Below are 23,047 nucleotides of genomic sequence, written 5' to 3' on the forward strand. Positions count from 1 at the left end.
TCCATTAACCATGGTGACCCGCAAAGAAACGCATGCAGCCATCATTGCGTTGCATAAAAATGGCATCACAGGCAAGGATATTGTGGCTACTAAGACTGAACCTAAATCAACAATTTATAGGATCATCAAGAACTTCAAGGAAAGAGGTTCAATTCTTGTAAAGAAGGCTTCAGGGCATCCAAGAAAGTCCAGCAAGCGCCAGAATCGTCTCCTAAAGAGGATTCAGCTGCGGGATCGGAGTGCCACCAGTGCAGAGCTTGCTCAGGAATGGCAGCAGGCAGGTGTGAGCGCATCTGCACGCACAGTGAGGCCAAGACTTCTGGAAGATGGCCTGGTGTCAAGAAGGGCAGCAAAGAAGCCACTTCTCTTCAAAAAAAAACATCAGGGACACATTGATCTTCTGCAGAAAGTATAGTGAATGGACTGCTGAGGACTGGGGCAAAGTCATATTCTCCGATGAAGCCCCTTTCGGATTGTTTGGGGCATCTGGGAAAAGGCTTGTCCGGAGAAGAAAAGGTGAGCGCTACCATCAGTCCTGTGTCATGCCAACAGTAAAGCATCCTGACACCATTCATGTGTGGGGCTGCTTCTCATCCAAGGGAGTGGGCTCACTCACAATTCTGCCCAAAAACACAGCCATGAATAAAGAATGGTACCAAAACACCCTCAAACAGCAACTTCTTCCAACAATCCAACAACAGTTTGGTGAAGAACAATGCATTTTCCAGCACGATGGAGCACCGTGCCATAAGGCAAAAGTGATAACTAAGTGGCTCGGGGACCAGAATGTTGAAATTTTGGGTCCATGGCCTGGAAACTCCCCAGATCTTAATCCCATTGAGAACTTGTGGTCAATCCTCAAGAGGCGGGTGGACAAACAAAAACCCACTAATTCTGACAAACTCCAAGAAGTGATTATGAAAGAATGGGTTGCTATCAGTCAGGATTTGGCCCAGAAGTTGATTGAGAGCATGCCCAGTCGAACTGCAGAGGTCCTGAAAAAGAAGGGCCAACACTGCAAATACTGCTCTCTGCAAATCACTGACTCTTTGCATAAATGTCATGTAATTGTCAATAAAAGCCTTTGAAACGTATGAAGTGCTTGTAATTATATTTCAGTACATCACAGAAACAACTGAAACAAAGATCTAAAAGCAGTTTAGCAGCAAACTTTTTGAAAACTAATATTTATGTAATTCTCAAAACTTTTGGCCATGACTCTAGTTTGCCATGATTCGATTAGATTTAATTGTAATATAGTGAAGTAAACGTAGGTGTCCTCTATACAGGACGGGTGACAGTATTAAAGCAACACCCTAGCAACCATATTTTTGAAAATGTTATTCAGTGCCACTAGTGGTGCAGATACTGAACACTTGACCTTTAAAAAAGGACACACATAAGCAACTGAATTCGTCTGACACAATCTTACTACAATCGCTGTTGCACTCTTATCAACCGTCTGACGAGTGATGTGAGGTTGAGATTGATTATCTTAAAATCTCAATTTACATGAAGTGCTTCAAGCTAAAAGGAACCGTTGTTGTCAGCACGTCGCTGATCACAGAGAATTTGTGTTCGCCATGTCGAGTTCACGGTTTACCAAAATGCACCAAATGAGCATAATGTTTCTGAACAATAGTGGAAGCCAATCTCTCTTCCTTGTTTCCCAAGTAATTAACTTCATTCATTCTGAAGGGAAGCTCGTGCCGCACCAGGCGAAAACTCATTTAGACTGATGATTCAGAGCTTTGTGCATATGTAATCTACAAGTGAGAGTGGATTCGTTGAAAGCAGTCATGTTGATTTCACAATCAGATTTTAGCTATGCGTACAATTTCATATGGTTAAACACTGGATAGGATTTTTGAATTATGAGAGGGAGATTGGTTTTCTATCTGATAATGGAGAACAAGAGGATCAAGATATTGAGCAAGGGAGTTTAGCTGGAGGCAGGTTTTAAACACATCTGTGCAAAGCACCCTCAGCTTTTAAATAGAGTGCAGTTTCTGTACCAGTAGATGTTACTGAGGTTTTTAGCCTCAGGATTTCTGTGAACAGTCCTCTATATCTGCCATACGTCTCCACAAACGAAAAGAGAACATAAAAAAAAAATACAAATGCACCCTTCAGTTTTGCAAATAAATGATTGGAAGTGAACATTTTACTTATAAAAACATACAGTACAGGTCAATTATTAAAATGCAAAACAAAAAACTCATTCTTGTTATAATATATATATATATATATATATATTATATTCATTTATGTATATTTATACAAAACAGTAATGTCAAATATACTGCATTTAATTTATTGTTATATTTACTTCTTTCATTATTTTAAATTATAAAACATAATGAGAATCTGCTGCCATTGAGAGAAATAGGAATTATAAGGAACTGAAGAGAGAAGTTTACTTTTTTTTTTTTTAAACCTAGTATTTTTTAATGCAAAATATAAATATAATTAGACAAAATTATAAAAAATATTTTACAATTAAATATTTATATTATACATATTTAAATTCCAATATTTATTTTCTTACTCTTTGATTTTGAGGTAAAACAGACATGTTTTTTTAAGATGCAGCCATCGACAAATAAAACACGTTAATGCAGTGAAAATGGTTCTTGCGATCTCATCTGATAGACTCTAAGCTGATAAAACAGGAAATACTCTCATTTCTAATCCAGTTTAATACCTTGCCCTGTGCTTTTCTCAGGCATTCTTAGAAACAATACAAAACAAAAGCCCCTCAGCTGAATTTATTCAGGTAGTCTGATTAATTGCTTTAAGAGCTTTTAATTTCAACTTTGACTTGCTTTACTGGCTTATACAATGAATGCTTAATCCAAATGTTGCATCTGAACTGATGATCAAGTTGAAAGCACTGTTTACATACAGGGGTGAAGTTCTTGTGAGTGCAGTTTTCTCCCCGGAATCTGCAGTCCAGCAGCATGTCTTCTAATTGGTGGCCCAGCCTGTCAATCATCTCTGTGGTGTTGTGCTGGTGGTCAGGAGGCGGGCTGTAGTTGGAAAAGTCCAGAAGGTGTAGCATCCTCTTTCGGTGTCGACTGAGTTTGAGCATGGAAACGCTCTGACGGTTGACCGTGTGGTTCAGGTGCATGATGTCCATCCAGTAGCCGCTGTGGTAGAGGTCAGCTTTGGTGAGGCTGGATACGCGGAGGAGGTTCTGGTTGCAGAAAGTAATGGCTGGAAACGTCATGTTGTGAGACCAAACCATGTAGATCTTGGTCACGGCCGGGTAGGAAAGAAGATATAGGATTCGATTCCTCGACCATGTGAAGAGGAGCCCCAAGCAGACAAAAATAGCCAAGAGCCAAAACAAGCGTTGGGTTTTAGATTTGTGTGGCGAGAATGCATGCTTTAGCCCGTGGACTTTTGTTCTAAGAACAAACGCGGCCGTTGCATCCTTAACGCTGTGGGTTAAAGTCATTTTGAGTCTTTGCCGGCTGGTGGTTCTCTTGGCATCATCCATCAGAGAGTCTTTGTTTATTGCCTCCTGATTGGACGCAGACAAATCCTCCATAGTGTTGTTAAACTCTGAACCTTGGCTGCAAAGTTTCAAAATGCATCATGCATTTGGTCTCGATGTAGAAACATGATCCCGAGGCTAATGATCACATTAATCAAATTAGTTTAATTCATTAAGCTTTAATAGTTGGCACCATAGCCTGTCCATGCAAAGAAAAATAAAAAAGGCAAAAAATAAAAAAAGAGATTTGTACATTACCAAGCTGTGCTCAAACAAAGCTCATTAAGATAAATACAGCTAATTTCAATCTCACTCACAACCTAGTTTCTCCAGGATCCTCAGGTTAATTTGTTTTGCAGAGAAGTTGCTTGAACCGATCAGATTGAGTTTTCTCTCTTATCCTTCACCTCTTCTCTCTTCTTCGCCTTCATTTTTTGGATAGAACAACTATGTGAGGCTGGCTGCAGATTCTTGTTGCTTTCCCCTTTGTGTGAGAGCGCCCAGCCCCTCCCGCTCGGCTCAAATGATTCTGTCAAAGGATTTGCAGAAGGCATATAGATCCATTTGTCCCTGCTTCATGCCTTCCTCAAACGGGAAACCCAGACGCTTACATGTTTTTTTCTATTAAAGTAAAAAAAAAAAGACCAACTGAGAGCACACAAGAGATCCCTGGAGGGTTTGTCATTTATCAGACCTGTTTTTTTTTTTTTTTGGTCTTCGTTGATGCTTTAGGCACCTTTCACAGTTGTTTATTTTATATTAATATCAACAGTCTTCTCATGGGACATATTAGTTTTATTAGTATAATGTTTATTTGTTATAATAGATTCAATCAACTCAAATGAGGACAGATGAACTGTTGTTTATTTATTTTGAATGACGCAAAACTGATACAGTGGACAGGCAGCTGATCATCCGTTTTACAAAATCCTGTAAACTGCTATTTTACTTATGTATTATCGAATATTAAACTCTATATGTACAGTAGGGCCAAAAAGTCTGAGATCACAACAAATATCAGATTTTTTTTTCTTGATTTAAATGCTGAAACGGATGTCAATCTTTTCTCTCAAAATATGATTAGAATACAAATTGTAATAAAAAAAGGCATAATGTAAGAATTCTGACAAGTGGTCTTAGACATTATCATGTACAATCCATGTTTTCAGGATGATGCATTTAGTTAAACATACCAGGAAAGTATTTTCATATATTATCATCTGAAACCCACTTTAATTTCTGTTTATGCTTTCACTTTATTATTTTTTTTGCTCCATAACCTTCCTTGCCCTCCTGAAAGAAAACGACCTATATATAAAAAAAAAATAATAATTTCAGGCATCAGTGACATTATCAGCTTCAGCTGAATGTGACTGACGTCATCAAAATAATACTCATCTGTTTAAAAAAATTGCATTAGGTTTGTCTTTAAAAACAATACAAGGGCATTCTGGAACATAACATCACCTCTCTCTAACTATTTATCACTGCAAATCACAGTTTTTGAAGATTGCAGTCTGCCCTCGTTTGCCTGCCAATATGTCTGAGCATCCAATCCAGTTTATCATGCACTTCTTTTAACAACCACTGGACTATCTGTTGAGCTGCATAAACAGGATTTCTGCAGGTTTTATGAAGGTAAATCTTATACTTTTTAAAGATGTTTAAGTAAAGAAGATTTAAGGAATAAATTGGAGGGAACATATGTCAAAATGTTCTCTAAATGTAAATGTCTAGTGAGGACAAAACGAGTTGTAAATTCACACAAAAATTCTCTTGCTTTTTTATTAATTTAACAAAAAAGAGCTGGTGCACTTTAGCTTAAGGACCAACAAGACAAAAATGCAGAGCAAGATATGAATTTCAAGCAATGCATACAACATGTAATGCCACAACATTATCAATTCAAGACGTTGTGCTCTGGAGTAAGACATTTGTAAGGCTTTAATTTATGGAAGGGTGAATTAAGGCTTTTTAAGGCTTTTTATTTAGCATTTATTTGCCATTTAGAGGCTGCCTCAATAATAAACTGGTGTGGAAAACAAAAATGCAAAAAACACCTGTAGACGTCATGTCCATTCAACAGTAATAAATAAAGATTATTTCATAGACAGAACGTGAAACAAAAATACCTTCTTGTGGATACATACTTTAGTTTGCTTGCCACAAAAATAAGTGTCTTTCAAAAGATCTGACCCCACAACCTTTGCCATGATTTTTCGTCCTAAAAGGAACTAATTACAAAGTCCATCTAGCCCATTTACTTCAACAAAAAAAAGAAACTGGTTCATTTCATGAGCTCATTAGTGCTGAAAAGAGATTAAATTAACCTTCTAATCAATAAAACTTGCAGCTGCTTAGTAGCTATATATCTCAATGTAATCATCATTATTCCATGATATTACAGCTGTGCTCCATAACACTCCATTCTTGTGTTTATTTACCAGACTTCTCAAGATTAAAGACTTTCTCAGGTAAAATGTTTCAGTGCATGCTGATATAAATATAGATGAGAGCTGGGTCTCTGAGCGGTAGCTAACTTTCTCCCAGTTACACTGGAGCCACAGTCAATATTTCTCTGTCTTGGATCATTAAACCTCATGGATTAATTTGTCTTTCACAGGCAAAACGTCAGTTTTCTGCTGCGTTGTATACATTCGCATAAACTAAGATCATTAACTTATTCCTCTGAGCTCAGTTTCTAAAATAATATTCAACTTGCGTTTTGGTCATTTAATTTTGATCATCTAAAGCAGGGGTTTTCAAACTGTGGGTCGCGACCCACTCGTGGGTCACGGAATGGAACAAGGTGGGTCGCACAAAGTCACTTGGCTGCAGCTAATTTTGCGTTTCAATGACACACAGACACTAACACAGTTCAGTCTAGGGCTGCACGAATGTGACGAGTGGGGCGGGGCCTAGTGCCATGGGAACAGAGCTAGGCCGGTGGAGTGATTGGGAAATGAGCAACACTCACCGGTCTCAAGAACCACGGAGGAGATCGGAAAGATACAAAAGAGGAGCGATGACAGTGAAGGACGAGAGAGGACCAGGCCTGGGTTTTATTTTGTGTTTGTTTTTTATTTGTGCACGGCAGTCATCCGAGAGGGGCTGTCGCGCTGTTTTGTGTTTATTTGGTTATTAAAACTTTGTTTGATTGTCCGCCGGTTCCCACCTCTTTCCACGAAGGAGTCATCGAGGCGGTGGGCTGGAGTGAGTTCGCCCCCCCCCCCCCCCCCCGGCAACTCACTCCAGCCCACCACATCGAGCACCCTCGGCGGCAGACTCCTTCGCCCTGCTCGATGGCACTGCGGATTCACCCCAGCGGCGAAGGATCTTCGGCAGCGCGCCCCTCCTTCCTCCCTGGCTTCGGCACCAGTGTAAAACATTAAAATCTTCACAATCACAGGAAGAAGGAGGCGGGAACTGGGAACCCACTCATCACAACGATATAGCCCACCAACATTAATAATGAACTGCAATATCCTTAGTGTGATTTTCAAATTGCAATTAAGTCCGTGTGCGTTGCGTGTTTTGAAGGTCTCAGAGCAATGTCATTAAAAGGTTCAATCGGTCTTTTTTTACCTATTTCACAATTATTTTAATCTCCAAACTGTTTTAGATAGTTCTGCTTTGCTTCTTATGCTTTTCTAAAAAAGTGTTGGATTGTGCTCCGTTCTCGCCGACACACACGGAAGGATCATGAATGCAACAAAACACAGCAGCGCAGATCACACTTCACTGGAGTGAGCCTGCTTCACGTTTTTATGGACACTACATATTTTAACGCCAGTAAACAAAAATTAAAACTTGTAAATTTGTAGTGAAATTTTCAGTTGTACTCTAAAATAAAATGGTTATTTTTCTTAAATACTTAATTTCTGTCATAAAAATTTTAAGTAAGATTAGGTTTAAAGTAATTTCACTCGTTGTTTTTTTTTTTTTTTAAATATTTTGGTGGGTCGTGAAATATATTACACTTGTCTAGGTGGGTCGTGGAATGGAAAAGTTTGGGAACCACTGATCTAAAGTGTGCAAAATGAGTTCCAACTGAAATGATCAGTACTCAAACGTTCTCACCTGATGCCGTTTGCCCAAAAATAACTACTCAAATTAAAGCTTACATGAATAAATCAAATAGACTCCTCAAGTCTAGGTGGTCAGCAACTTTCCATTACAGTTTAGTTAGCAGAAGACTTTTATATTTGTTTTCAACTAAAAATCATAGCCAAAATAATTGCATTTTTTTCCAGAAGTTGTAACAAATCAAAGCTGTTGCAACTATTATCCACATGATTTTCTATATCTGCAGATTTAGAAAGGTATCCTGTAAAAAAATTTGGCACATTTGATCATGGTTTCAGCTACCACTAAAACTAGGTCCTCAGCTATGATAAAAAAATTGATTAATTTCTCATATTTGCCCCAACATTTTCCCATATTTGCACCCAGAATCAGCATAGAAAAAGCAGAAAACATCCTTGGATTGCATTTGAGTAAATCTTCCAGCATGCTAAACTCTGAATTTAAAACAAGCTTCCTGGAACGGTTCAAAACAAATCATTGGCCTTTAAATCTGATGCATTGTGCTGGAAGAGAGATGTAGGAATGTCTCTGGTGTCTGTGGGAAATGCAGTTATTGTCCAAAGGCAGAGCAACCGAACATGAAATCAAAAGTCACCATTATCTGTGGGTTTTTGGTCCACTGTATCTGTAAGGAAATACATGTTTTTTAACAGTACAATAATGATAGTTCATGAATCACTCCAAATGGGGCTTAAAAGCCAGATCTTTAACCACTAAACTACATTAGCAGTCAGATAAATTAGCTCCTCCTTAGTGAGAGCAATTGAAAGGGATATGAAGAAGGCTGAGCCATCAGACTGGGAAGGTTTCTACATGTCCTGCCGTCAACTTCTGTTGAAGTGGATCAGTGAGTGACTAATGATTGTGTTACACAGTCTTGGATCACTTCTGTTTTGATTATTTAACAAATCAATGCTCTAATGCCAACTGCAAAATTCAAATAGATGTGTGCGATTTACAGCCGTTTGGTAATAACACCTCAGCACTCCAAACTTGAATGATCAAGGATTATCGGGAAATGAAACCCACACGACCAACCTTTACAGAACATCTAGAGCAAATGGCTATTTTTGTGTATGCAGCTGTGAGCGTGAAATTTTAAAAAGGGAAGACTAATATAGATTAAGCTACTCTTAAGATAAATGTAATTTTTTTCTGGTCCCAAAATATACGAAAAACAAAAATGGTTTCTTAGAATTCAAATCTGAATTACTGAATGTTTTTTTTTTTGTGATAAAAAATTAAAGGTGTTTAAAAAATAATTTGGAAAGGCAAGTAAAGAGATATTTTACACCCAAGGGGTTTATAGAGAAATAGTGTATGATGATATTAAATAATGATATGGGGGAAAAACACATGCGAAACATTTACATAAGTTGTATCATTTAAGCACTTGTTTATATGAAATATGCAGCAGGATAAAAATCGAAAGGGCCTAATGCTTTCCAGATAGAAGTCTAGAAGTCCCGAAATTAAATCCTTCCCTTTTTCTTTATAGGTCCATGCTCCATATTTCAAGACTTTAATTGAATTCATCATAGCAGTTTTATTGCGTGCATCAACCCAGTGCACATGTGTGAGATATATGTGAGCGGTTTGATGAGAGCAGTGTTAACATTTCAACAGTCGGTTGGTCTGTCGTACCGCTGCACATCACTAAATCATATCAAGTATCTTTGGGGGGTGTCAATGAAATTTTTAAATCACATCTCCAGTCGTGTGTGAGCTTTACAGGGAGGCTGCGCTCAGACTAGTGAAGAGTGTATCAGAATGAGCCTGAGCGAGTGGACAAGGACGACTCGTCCTCTTGTGAAGATGCTTCTATTTAAGATGGAAATAAGAGGTCCTGAAACTGCTCTGCAGGGATCACAGCTGATTTATCTCCATTTACTAAGAGCTAAAGTGAAAAAAAAAAGATTTTGTGGCAATTATTGATTTCCGCTGCTTTGCAGTTTGTGGCCTACAGAGGGATTTATCTGCAACTTTCTACAGATAGGAAGAAGCTTTTATGTTGTTCAGATTTTATTTCTAATATAAATTAATATAAATTAGCTTTGAAAATGCCCTTTTTAAAGCATTTTTGGAGGCCTATTTGAACAAATAACAGGTTGGTTTCTACCCTAAAATAACAGGTTAGTTTGTACCCTAAAATGTTCCTTTTCTTTATATTAATGCATTTACATCACATTATTTATTACATATGCTACATTATTTTATTTATATAAAATACATTGGATTTAAATATATTTAAATGTTTGTCTTTGTGGCATCACACATCTTTTTTTTTTTTTTTTACATTTATTTATTCATTCAGATTACATTATTTATAAATATATATGTGTGTGTGTGTGTGTGTGTGTACTAGTGTTCACTACAATATGAGGACCAAATGTTCTCTCAAGTATAGTAATACCAATCAATTTTTTTTAGGTTCCCATGAGGAAACAAGTTTATAAATCATACAGAATTAAGTGTTTTGAAAAAAAAAAAATGCAGAAAGTTGTGTGTGATATGGGTAGGTTTAGGGTAAGGGGATCAAAAAGTACAGTTTGTACAGTAAAAACAATTAAACCTATATGGAATGTCCCCATAAAATCCCCATAAACATGGAAACCACCAGTGTGTGTGTGTGTATGTGTGTGTGTGTACATAGCCTACATAAATTAATTAATTAAAAAAGCCTGTTATTTCATTACGTGTTCAAAGAATATTTAACTTTTTCACAGTTACTGAAAAAAAAGTAAATTCAATAATATTGAACAAAACTGAAAATCAAAAACAAGTCTTTTATCTTAAATGACCTCAGGCCAACTTCATTGTCGAAAAAAAAAAAAGCCTGTTAAATCAATCTCAATAATCCTCACCTCACCATAGTCAACCAAAAACATATTTACCCTCAAATCAAGAGACAGACCCAGATTGGGGATGAAAAAATATTCTTTGTGCAGTTCATGTAGTCTATCTAAAATACAATCATGCATCAGTTTGCTGTGGAAAACATTTAATCTCTTTGGAAACAGCGCTATCTTGTGGCCACAGTTCGCACACAGCACTTAAAAACTAGATGAAGCTAACCTGTGTGGTCATAAATAATAATGCTACTAGTGCAAAAAAAAAAAAAAAAATGATGAAAGCATCCTTTAAATACATACAATTTGGATTAAAATCCAAACCAAAAAGTGTTTTCCCTAGCCACTATACTGCAATACATAAAAACATTAGTTACAAACAGTGATCAAAGCAGATTTTCATTTAAAATTGTTAAAGGAAGAAGGCACTCCATCAAAATGACTGAGCGAGTCAGAAGCCAGCGGAGGAATCAAATGAGTTGCACCGCTGCCTGGCTGCTTCTATATTCCCTAAACACTGCTGGGAGACGAGTGTGTCTGTATCAGTGAATAACAGATGCTGTTTTCTTCAAACCCAGGGTCTTGTTCTGCGACTCCCATATGAGAGAGCAGTGCTGAGCACAGCCTGAATAGACCTGTTCTGTCACTCACAGTCCGTGAACAACCTGCCTCGGGTTTAATACGCACACTAACTCAAGATTTGAAGTTAGTCAAGAAAGGCAGAACTCTCTTCAAGGATGAGCTCACCCAAAAATGAAAACACTGTCATGTTGTTCCTAAACCTGTAGGACTATTTCTGCCAAGAAAGACAAAATGAGATATTCTGAATCTGAATAATCTACTGGCCTTTTTTAATGCAATGTAGCTTTAAAGCTCAAAAAAGATTCAAAAGCATATAATAAATGTGGTGCACATTAGTCTATATGCTTTATTTTGTATGGTTGCCATAAACTCAACATGAAATGGCATTTACAACCCATTTTGCTTACATAATCTGACATGCTTCTTAGTGCAACAGGATATTCAGATAAATGCGGTTTAAGACTCACTTTTATTGACTTGACTGCACTGTGAACATTACATACTAGAAAATAATGGTGGAGAGGAGACTAAAAATAAGAATTTTTATTTTATTTTATACAAAATTCTAGAATTATTTAGGATTGCAGTACTGGCGTCTTTTTTGAGGCATAAAAATAAATATATTAGAAAACTATAAAAACAAAGTAATTTATTTTAAACAATGGACATTAAAAACAATAAAATATGCATTATACATAAACAGATATACATTTTTTAAATAATGTAATATAATTATAAATAAAGAAAAAAAAGAAGATTTGTGATGTCACACACCATTTATCAAAATATATTTTAAAAAACATATAAAACATGTATTATATTTATAAAATAAAATAAACATACATTCAAATAATGGACATAAATAATACAATTCTGGATGAATATTTTATGAAGCATAAATATATTATATTTATGTAATAAAATAATCATATTCTATAAATGTCATTATAAATAAATGAATAAATAAATAAATGTTTAAGGCAGATTTGTAACATCACACAAACACATTTATAATTATTTCTAGAATTATAATTAATTCTAAAATTAGTTTAAGGTGCCATGCTGGCATATTTTCTGAGGAATAAAAATATTTAAAAAAAAATTTTTTTCTTAAAAATCAATTTATTTTTTAATGCATTTATTTACAATAAACGCACTTCACACAAAATTAGCAAGCAAACTCATTAGTCATGTGAAAACGTGAAAATGTGTGCATTTTCAACAGTGTGCATTTTAACATGAACCCTTATTGACTTCCACTGTAAGTGCATCATGATTTGCGTCAAAATTATTTTCTGTGGTTCACAAATGTGACCAGTAAAGCTTGTATTGCAACCTAACGTTTCCTTTAATGTGCCGTGTTGGCAAGCTGTGAGTTTAGCATATCATTACATGACTCTCTGTGCCAGAACAAAACACAACATCATGATAAATATTCAAGAGGCCAATATAAAATTATTGCTGCAGCTATTGATCAAATTAGGCATGTGTCCACAGAATCAAACAGACCACAGCTGAGCCTCGCTGTATTCATTTCACACAGTGACACAGATGCTGATACCATCTCATCTGAAATGACCATCAGCAGAAGATTACATCCACATCCGACTAGCATTTCCATCCCAGGCTGCATCAGACGCAAATGAAATCATTAGGTGAAAACATATTGGCCCAAAGTTCAACCCCGGAGTATTAATCACAATCTAAATTAATTATAGATACTTTAAAAGAGATTTTAAATGTTTGCTCATGCATTTGAGCAATTACTCCTGAGATTTTCATGCCACGAACAGTATACCAAAAGTCCAGGAAGTGAAGATTTTAATCAGCTATACAAAAGGGCACGTATTATTTGGGGAAATCTCAGTTTACACTGAAGTTGTAATGAAATCCACGAATGTTGATGGAGGTGAACTGACTGAGACGTGTGCTATAGATCGGTTACAGCATTACGGGAAACAAAAGCTCTGCACATAGAAAAGTAATACGAGTCACAAGGTCACACTGATGGAAACTGATGGAAAGGACATGAGGCCTCATTTGTGATTCAGAAACAAAACAAAACAAAGAAAAAAATAATAGAAAAAGGCCAGTCTGTGCCCTCTAAAAGGATGCAAACCTTCAGAAGGATCATCTAAAATGTTTTGGGATTTTTCACAGGGTTTGTGACACCAGCTGTCTGATCGATGGATTTATTTCCTGAGGCATTTCCTGTTTATTTTTTATTTTTGATGCTTTTTAAGGTTCACAATGAAAGGAATCCATCATAATGATGCTGTGATTTATAACGCAACTTCTGAAATGTGGCATTAATAAAATAAGCACTCTCTGATAATTTAACATATGGGTAATAAACTGTCAGAGTCAAACCCTGAAATTAGGATGATCAATCAAGAAGTCTATAGCGGAAGCGTTTGATATTGATCCGCAACCTTTTATTTTTAAATGATGATTTAGGCAGCATTTAACTGGTCAGATTAGGCGATTCCTTTAATTCTGGAATTTGCAATATTGACACATTTTATGAAAAGCAACAAAAACAATACATACATAAATAAATAAAATAAATGTACATTGTATGAATCAATAGTCAATGTATATAATAAAACAATTATAAAATATTATATTTATGTAAATATACAAATAAAATAAAATAAAAATAATTAATAGGCATAATCTAATAATAAATATAATATACTTACATAAAACTACTAAAACTTGTATATTTCTATGTATTTATATATTTTAGATAACATGTTTTATTTCATTTATTTGTGCTTATTCAAAATAAAATAAAATAATACATGCATTGTATAAAATCTATAACAATCACCTCCCACCACCCAAAGACCCCAAACCCCTCTGTAATATGTAATATCTGTAATATCTCTAACATTTCAAATAATAAACTTCATGTAAAGGCACATTATTTCAGTTCAGAAGAAACCCATTTGGGGTCTAATAAAGGTGGCTTCCCTAATGCATTTTGGGTTTCAAGAATAATTAAATAGTATTTGTCAACTAACAGCCATTTAAAAGTCTAATTCAGTCCAGCAAAAGCCCTTAGCCTGGAAAATTAGATGCTTTTGGTTTGCAGTTTCTGTTTAGAGCGATTCAGTCTCCCGGCTGGCAGAAACAAGCTCATTAGTGTGGGCAGCTGCTGGCTGAGTGACTAAGATGGAAAGGAAAGGGGCTTAGTACATTCTGCTTCTGTTCGCTCCATCTCTCCATACAGCACTAAATCAATGCCACATCCATACATTTCATCCCCAAATCACTCCATCCCAGCCCCATCTCATTTCGGCTCACCCTTATACTGAACCAGAATCTCAAAGGCATCTTTACGCCCATCTCATGCCATAATACTCCATCTACTCACCATCATCCTCCTTTCATTTCCAGAGCCACTGCTACAACCTATCATCATGAGATCTGTTCAGACATGCCTTCATTTCAAAACAAGCTTATGGCAGAACAAATGCTACACCATTTCCATCTGTTTTTGCATCTGCAATTTTTCTTTCAGTCCAAAACTTAAATATAATATCATATCATATCATATATATATATATATATATATATATATATATATATATATATATATATATATATACACACACACACACACACACACATTTACTGGCCACTTTATTAGGTACACCTTGCTAGTACTGGGTACAGAACTGTCTTAATTCTTTGTGGCATTGATTCATCAAGGTATTAGAAACATCCCTCCGAGATTTTGGTCCATATTGACATGATAGCATCACGCAGTTGCTGCAGATTTGTCGGCTGCACATCCAGAGTAGTGATGGGTTATGCGCAAAAGATGCGGCTCTGAGAGCCGATGCTTTGTAGTGAATCAGAAGTCGAATGAGAGCCGGCTCCCAGTTTTTTTTTCCTTTGGCTGGTTACCTCAAGGCAGAACTTTGTTTTGATTGGTCAGCAATCGCATCGCGGCCAATCAGATGTGAGTATATGGGATCATAACATTATGTAAAAACAGAGAGGGGATGAAGTGAAGCGGCACTCCACTGCAAGTTAACGAGTCGTAACAACGTTAATGGAGGGGAGACTATTGTGGCAACATCGGTTCCTTCAGAGAGAATCTTCTCAAAAACAGGGCAGATAATCACAGAAAGAAGAAATAGGATCAGTCCATCAAAACTGAGGCATCTGATTTTTTTGAATGCCAATCTTCACTGAGAACATTAATAGCCTACTGTTTGCTTGAGTTTGCTTCTAGTTCTGTGAATTTATTTGCAGTTTTGTTGTTAATTTGTGCAATGAAATGCTTGATTAAAATATTAAACAAAAGAATGGTTTTGTAACAAAATAAATGCACAAAATTAGGCAATTATAAGGATTCTCATAAAAACACTGCACATGAAAGGGGTTTTCAACACACAAACCATCAATTTTTGCAAAGTTATGGTAAAACAAAGCCCTACAAAAAATCCTAAATTAAGAGCCATTCAGGAGTCGAAAGAGCCGGCTCTTCTTTGGAAGCTCTCTGAAAAGAGCCGAAATTCCATTCACAACAACTAGGGGGGCACCACATGACACAAGCTTTAAAAATATTTTTCGTAAACAGTTTTATTATTAACTTGAAATTCTTGAAAGACCATACATAACTCGTTTATGAACATTAACTTAACAACAACAATAATAATAATAAATTATAAATAAATAAAGATTACATGACCACTATCAGTCCCCCCCTTCCGTCCCCAATTGAGTTGGTCCACAACACGTACGCGCAAATGTGTAATTTTTTTAACGGCTACAGAAAATGAATCAAAATGGACAGACGTCAATTGAGTGGTTTTGCAAAAGAAAGTTAATGAAAGACAAGAACTCTAGACGTTTAGCTACAATTCAAAATGTTCCAGGGATCGAAAGTTTTTTGAAGAACGAGTGAAGAGTGAGCTCAGGAGGACAATGACAGAAGCGATTGACCACTCTCCCTATTTACCACTGAAGTTAAAGTTAAAACATTACCGTCTACAGCCGCGAGAGGGCGCTCTATGCTGAGTGCTCCTGTAGTCCACCACTGAAAACATAGAGCGCCCTCTCGCGGCTGTAGACGGTAATGTTTTCTCTTGGTTCTTGGTTCTAAATAAATGCGATTTATAGTCCAGTGCGACTTATATGTTTTTTTCCTTGTCATGACGGGGGTTGGGGGGCTTTTTTGAGGTATAGTGCCCAGGAGCACCACTCTGTCTTAATACAGCCCTGTGCACATCCATGATGTGAATCTCCCGTTCCACCACATCCTAAAGCTGCTCTATTGGATTGAGATCTGGTGACTGTATCTGCTGACCATTTTAGTACAGTGAATTCATTGTCATGTTCAAGAAACCAGTCTGAGATGATTTGAGCTTTGTGACATGGTGCATTATCCTGCTGGAAGTAGCCATCAGAAGAAAGGTACACTGTAGTCATAAAGGGATGGACATGGTCAGCAACAATACTCAGCAACAATAGGCTGGCGTTAAACGATGCTCAGTTGCCAAGAAAATATCCCCCACACCATTATACCACCAGCCTGAACCACTGAGACAAGTCAGGATGGATTCATGCTTTCATGTTCTTTACGCCAAATTCTGACTCTACCATCTGAATTTCACAGCAGGAATTGAGACTCATCAGACCAGGCAACGGTTTTCCAATCTTCTGTTGTCCAATTTTGGTGAGCCTGTGTGAATTGTAGCCTCTGTTTCCTGTTCTAAGCTGACAGGAGAAGCACCCGGTGTGGTCTTCTGCTGCTGTAGCCCATCTGCTTCAGGGTTTGACGTGTTGTGCATTCAGAGATGGTAATCTGCATACCTTGGTTGTAACTTTATTTGAGTTACTGTTGCCTTTCTATCATCTCTAACCTGTCTGTCCATTCTTCTCTGACCTCTGATATCAACAAGGCATTTTCGTCCACACAGCTGCCGCTCAAGGAAAATTTTCTTTTTCGGACCATTCTCTGTAAACCCTAGAGATGGTTGTGTGTGAAAATCCCAGTAGATCAGCAGTTTTTGAAATACTCAGACCAGCAAGACACCAACAACCATTCCTTGTTCAAAGTCACTTAAATCCCCTTTCTTCCCCATTCTGATGCTTGGTTTGAACTTCAGCAAGTCGTCTTCACCACATCTAGATGCTTAAATGCATTGAGTTGCTGCCATGTGATTGGCTGATAAGTAATTTGTGTTACCAAGTAATTGAACAAGTGTACCTAATAAAGTGGCCGGTATATATATATATATATATATATATATATATATATATATATATATATATATATATATATATATATTTATATATATATATATATATATACACTTAGTATTTTCCAACTCACTTGTTTTTCTTTCTGACATGTTGGTGTTATATCTTTCACTTGGATGTTCACATCACCCTGAAAGCATGTCCAAAAGCCATTTAATAACACAGTACTTTTTGTTTGTGCTGCAAGATGAGTCCTGCGCCTGAAGAGACCAGAGCATCTAATGCTATAATGAAGCAGAGCATGCTATCTCATTATTAGGCAGCTAGTGTGATGTGGCTGTAAAACAGCTTATGTGTCAGATGCACTGCACAGTCACACTGTTTTCCTTGCAAGATTACCCTGGAGTGACCAGAATGTAAACCATAATACTCTTTCCACTTTTGCCTTGGCTACGCTAAGTTGGCAGGAAGCTAATATTTTGAGCCGCTCTTAACTGACTTGCTCATTTACGCATTACACAAACTAAAGAGTCCTGCTGGGCATGAAAGTTCCCGCTGAAGTAAAAGGGTCCAACAGAGGCATTCAGACCAACACATACTGCAGTGACGAATCCTGTTTTAACCTACTACTGCTGGCCAAGCTAATGTAGGAATGCTAAGTCGTTTAGCTAACTCTATCACTTGTGTGTTTTTTGTTGCTGTTTTTAGCCTAAATAGCGATTATTTCCAATTAACACACATCAAGACAATTATCCAATTCTTTTGTTAGCATGGTCTACAAAGCCTATAGACCTCCTTATGACTTGTTTTCTTGACAATTAACATGGTAAAACCATGGTATTCTTGGAAGTACTGTATTCATATACAGTCTGTGTAGTTTTAATAATATAATAGTGTAAGAATATGCTTTACAATTGAGTTAAACATAAAAAATAAAGGTTATTGGAGTACATTTTACAGTAAAAGGCTATTTCATTTGAGCCAACTTTAGTTCACATGTGCTTTTGTTGCTGTTTTTAGCTTAAATAGCAATCATTTCATTTATTAAAAAATTATGAGACCAAGACCAATATGCCATGTTTTTAACAATCAACCAAGTTACAACGTAAATATTATCATGTTCTTACACAATGAACATGAAATTTTAAGTGGTTTATACAACAAATTTCAATTTTTCTGATTCTAGTATCATTATTTATGTGAGCGCTGTCATTAAAACATTGAAGCAACATTCTCGCACACAACATTGATTACACTGACCACTGAAAGACAATCCTGTGGTAGGAAACTGCACACTTCACTGCTAGATGAAAGACATTATGTAGACACGTCCACTGCCAACAAAACAATTAGTCTCGAGTCTGGACAGCAGACTGAGAGACAATCATCATCATGACACATGGCTGACTTAGACGATCAATGGTTGTGGCAATGTCTCCGTTAAGTAATGGACAGCAGCCACTTTACACGAGGCATCAAATACAAACACTTCTAAAATGATCTGGTGCAGAAACTTTGGATTGTTTTACACAAACCTTATCAGCTCATCGACTGCTTTATCGATTGCTTTTGCTGCATTTCATTTTTTTTTTCAGGTAATGAAATGTTAGAACATATATTGTTATTTCTCTACGTGTTTTTGATGGACTTGGTTGTATTAATGCAGCAATTACAAGTCATTTCATGAGCTGGAACAACTCAGCAGCATTAGCAGCTAACTGATGGATGTATTTCTTGCTAAGGATCTCTACCAGACTATCAGACCACTGTGCCCAAGGCTTGGGAAACATATGCACTCGATGAAGGCATTCATACATATTTAATCAAATCCCTCTAAACTTAGAGCTGACTGCACAGCTTGAATTACCGAAATTCAGCTGAAATCGAAAGTCTAGCGAAAGCAAGGATGTGACAAATCCATCATATTCACACACCCAAAAGCAGAAGCTTTGGCTCGTGACGTCTGTGTCATCCTGAACCCTGGTCTTTATAAAAGCAGACCTTCTTCCGACAGTCCAACAGCAGCTCAGTGGCTTCTACTATGATGGATAAGATGAAGTTTTGGATATGACGCAGACACTTGATCAGTGCAAAAGGACAGATTCTTTTTAGAGCAACAGACCCTGTGCGCAGCTCCACTTTCATTACTCAAATCAATGGGCCATATCATTGAAATGCAATCCTTTTTCTTCAGGCTTTGACAGCCATTTGCAGGCAGACTAAGACGTTTTCTAGCACCAGTTCCTTCAACAGAGAAGAAATGTAAGGTCCCATGCACACACTTTCTAATTGCCTTGAAGGTTCACATTTTTGGCGATATTTAAAGAAAGTGGAAGGCGGCATTTCAGAAGTAGCATTGACTTTTTCTGTCGTTTCAGTTAAACAACAATCAAGGTTAACCTCAAAATTTGGAATAACCACTACTTACACTGTAGGGGTATATTGGTTTATCTTCTTTATTTGATGATTGGACACCCTCAGGACTAGGAATGAATTTACATTATTTTTCATTCATCATTATTATTTTTTTATTATATATGGAACAGTGTACCAAAATTAGATAATTATAAATATTCTAAATATTCATTGGATTTGTATATAATATTATATTTAATAAACACACACACGTATATACAAAATATATACAAAATAGATTTGGCTGTTCATAAATAATTGCCCATAATATATATAATATGTCAAAATATATTATATATAATTAGAATTATAAATTATATTATTATAGAATTTATTATATATATTATATGTGACCCTGGAGCACAAAACCAGTCTTAAGTCTCTGGGGTATATTTGTAGCAATAGCCAAAAAAACATTGTATGGGTCAAAATGATCGATTTTTCTTTTATGCCAAAAATCATTAGGATATTAAGTAAAGATCATGTTCCATGAAGATATTTTGTAAATTTCCTACAGAAAATAAATCAAAACTTAATTTTTATTAGTGATATGCATTGCTAAGAATTAATTTGGATAACTTCAAAGGCGATTTTTTTTTGTTTTTTTGCACCCTCAGAATTTTTTACATTTTTAAATAAAATACAGTTATGGCCAATTATCTACAGCCAATCTATTTTTTCTAAATTAATAAAAAAATAAGGTCAATAAATTAAATTTAGGCATCACATCATAATAATATATAAATAATAGTTATGAAATGACCAACGACAAATGACCAAATGACTATCAAACAGCTTAACACAGTGATCACCTTAGTCAAAAGCTGTTAAAATGCCTAAACCCTGTCCATTCAGTTGACATCTCTCCAGCTTTACTCACAGTTGTGAAGTTCTCCGGCCCGCAATCTTTTCCACGATACTTGCAGTCCAGCAGCATTTCATCAATGCTGTGGCTGGTCCTCTGCACAAACTCCAGCATGTTGAAGGTCTTGCTGGGGAAGAACTTGCTATCGTCCACCGGCTGTCCCAGGGCGGCCATGAAGTCATCGAAGTCGCTTTGCTCCACACCGAGCATCCCAGCCATCCAGAAGAGATCGTTGCGGATCATTTTGGAGCGTCTGAAGCTGTTGTAGTTGCACATAGTGATGGCTGGAAAGTACATGACTGGACTGTCCATTTCGTCCAGGATGGTGACGTGAGGATAGCTGAGGTAGTCCATCACGGCTCCAGCAACGTGGTAGAGGAAGATGGACAGTGAGAAGAGAAACGCTGCTGCCCAGAGCAGACGTCTAATGGTCACTCCTCCGGGCAGGAAGATGTGGCTCAGGCCATGGAGGGTGCAGTTGGCTCCGAAGACAGTGATGTCTGATGGCCGGGGTTGCTCTTCCTCTTCGGTGGAACCCATTGCGTTTCTGTGGACTGAACAGTGAGCTATAGCAATCTAAATCTAACCTCTGCGAAGTCTAGATTGTTCGGAAGTGAGGGTGGTGCGGTCTATACAGGCGCTAGGTCATAACACCCCCGTCCACGTGGGGAGGTTCAGATACATGAGATGGCTATTTTGATGCCGACAGCGGTTTCAGTTTTGTGCATTCTTGGAGGGCAAAGAAGGCCAAAGATTGGGTTTCGTGGGGATGAAACTTAGCCCATTAATAGATAAAGGGATGAGGTGATGCCCATGAGAAACCATAGAAATTAATCAATAATGAAGTAGTCATAAAAATCCAATAGCAAGCAAAAGAAATGTCAGGCAATTGGTCTATAGGTCATTACCTAGAGTATTAAACTTTGTATTTGCACCATTTGTGCTACAGACCTGCATGATACTTCAAATCGAGCAGCTCGTGTTCTAATACGTCTCAGAAGTGATTTTACCTGGTGGATGAGAAAACATTCCCACTGAAGCAAGGACCGATACCAGGATATCTTAGAGACGTTGGCGTGGGATCTTTTGACTTAAGACATTAAGTAAACACCTAGCAACCACCCAAAACACCCTGGCAACCACATCAATGTGCTGAAAATGACTCAGAACCCTAAAATAGTGATGGTGAGGTGACACTAGTGACACACACACAAACACATTCACGCAGGCACGAACACACACACACACACACACACAATATTATAGTTTGAGATCACAGTCGGAAAATGTATTCCTTTCTTTAAAAAAATACAATTAATTTTTTAATGTTTTATAAGCTGCATTAATGCAATGAAATGAAATAAAGCTGCATCTATTTGCTAATAAATATATTTTAGAATATTATTACATACTGCAAAGCTGAATTTTCAGCATCATTACTCCAGTCTTCAGTGTCACATGATCCTTCAGAAATTATTCTAGTATGGTGATTTGCTTCTTCTTATTATTATCAGTGTTGAAAACGTACTCGGTTACTAAACGTAACCTCGGTTCTCTCAAGAAGAGCGAACGAGTACTGCGTCTTAGCTAAGACGCTACGGGAAAAGTCTCTTTTCACGAAATACTGAAGCAAAAAATTATCCTTAATTTTGTATTTTTGTAAAGCGCATTTGCAGCAGTACACAGCCATAGGCGAGATGGCTCGTTCGCTCATTGGCTTGTTCTGCGGCAACTGCACAGCCTATCGAGCGCGGGCTGATGCAACATCAGACCAATAAGGGCGCTTCGCGCCCTTCTTGCCACTTCCCGCCGAAACGGGTGTGGCCCAACCTATAAAAGGAGCTCGAAAAGGCTGACTCACCTAATTTATTTCATCGCCGAAGCGAACCAGAGTGAATTGTGCGCACGGCAGAGAACGCAGTACTCGTTCGCTCTTCTAGAGAGAACCGAGGTTACGCTTAGTAACGGAGTATGTTCTCTTACGAGAGCTCTCTCGTACTGCGTCTTAGCTAAGACGCTACGGGAACCCAATGTAAAACGCCGTGCGCGCAGGGATCACACACCAATAAACCTGAAGCAACGCCCAGGATTTACAGTGCACAGTCACCTGAGGGACTCACAGAGAGTCCAGGACAGAAAAGGGAAAAAGCCCTCCGTCCTATATCTAGCAGCATCCGTAGATGCAGCAATATGACATCACACAGCCGAGGCAAGGCCTGACTAATGTGGCAATGCGGGTCTTACGCAATACTGCCCATATAACAGTCGGCAGCGCATAGCGCCTGTGAACTCAGAATTCCCCTCAGGGCCCTGATTCGACTATACCGACAACAGCCTTGCTTGCAAGGCGGGGACCTCCAGGTTATAGAACCTGATAAATGTAGACGGCGAGGCCCAACCTGCCGCCATACATATATCCTGCAAGGAGATCCCAGTAGACCACACCCACGACGAGGCTATGACGCTATGGCGTCAACTATCCATCTGGATAGAGTCTGTCTCGAAACAGCCATTCCCTTGGAACGTCCACCG

At 37.5% G+C, this 23,047-nt stretch overlaps 1 protein-coding gene across 8 annotated transcripts in view; it reads right to left on the minus strand.

Annotated features, from left to right (window-relative positions):
• The window catches only part of LOC132124262 (acid-sensing ion channel 1C), a 73,975-nt gene that overhangs the window by 11,734 nt on the left and 39,194 nt on the right, over positions 1-23,047 (minus strand). For 2 of the 8 annotated variants that reach the window (XM_059535209.1, XM_059535207.1), the window contains exon 1: positions 2,906-3,460. The exons of 4 other annotated variants lie outside the window; for them this stretch is intronic. In XM_059535209.1, the coding sequence (XP_059391192.1) occupies positions 2,906-3,460 (555 nt within the window). Of the gene's footprint in view, positions 1-2,905; positions 3,887-20,530; positions 21,071-23,047 lie in introns of those variants that run through there. 2 more of the 8 variants (XM_059535205.1, XM_059535202.1) reach the window with 2 other exon arrangements.

The sequence above is a fragment of the Carassius carassius genome, chromosome 42 (assembly GCF_963082965.1).
Source record: "Carassius carassius chromosome 42, fCarCar2.1, whole genome shotgun sequence".
NCBI lineage: Eukaryota > Metazoa > Chordata > Actinopteri > Cypriniformes > Cyprinidae > Carassius > Carassius carassius.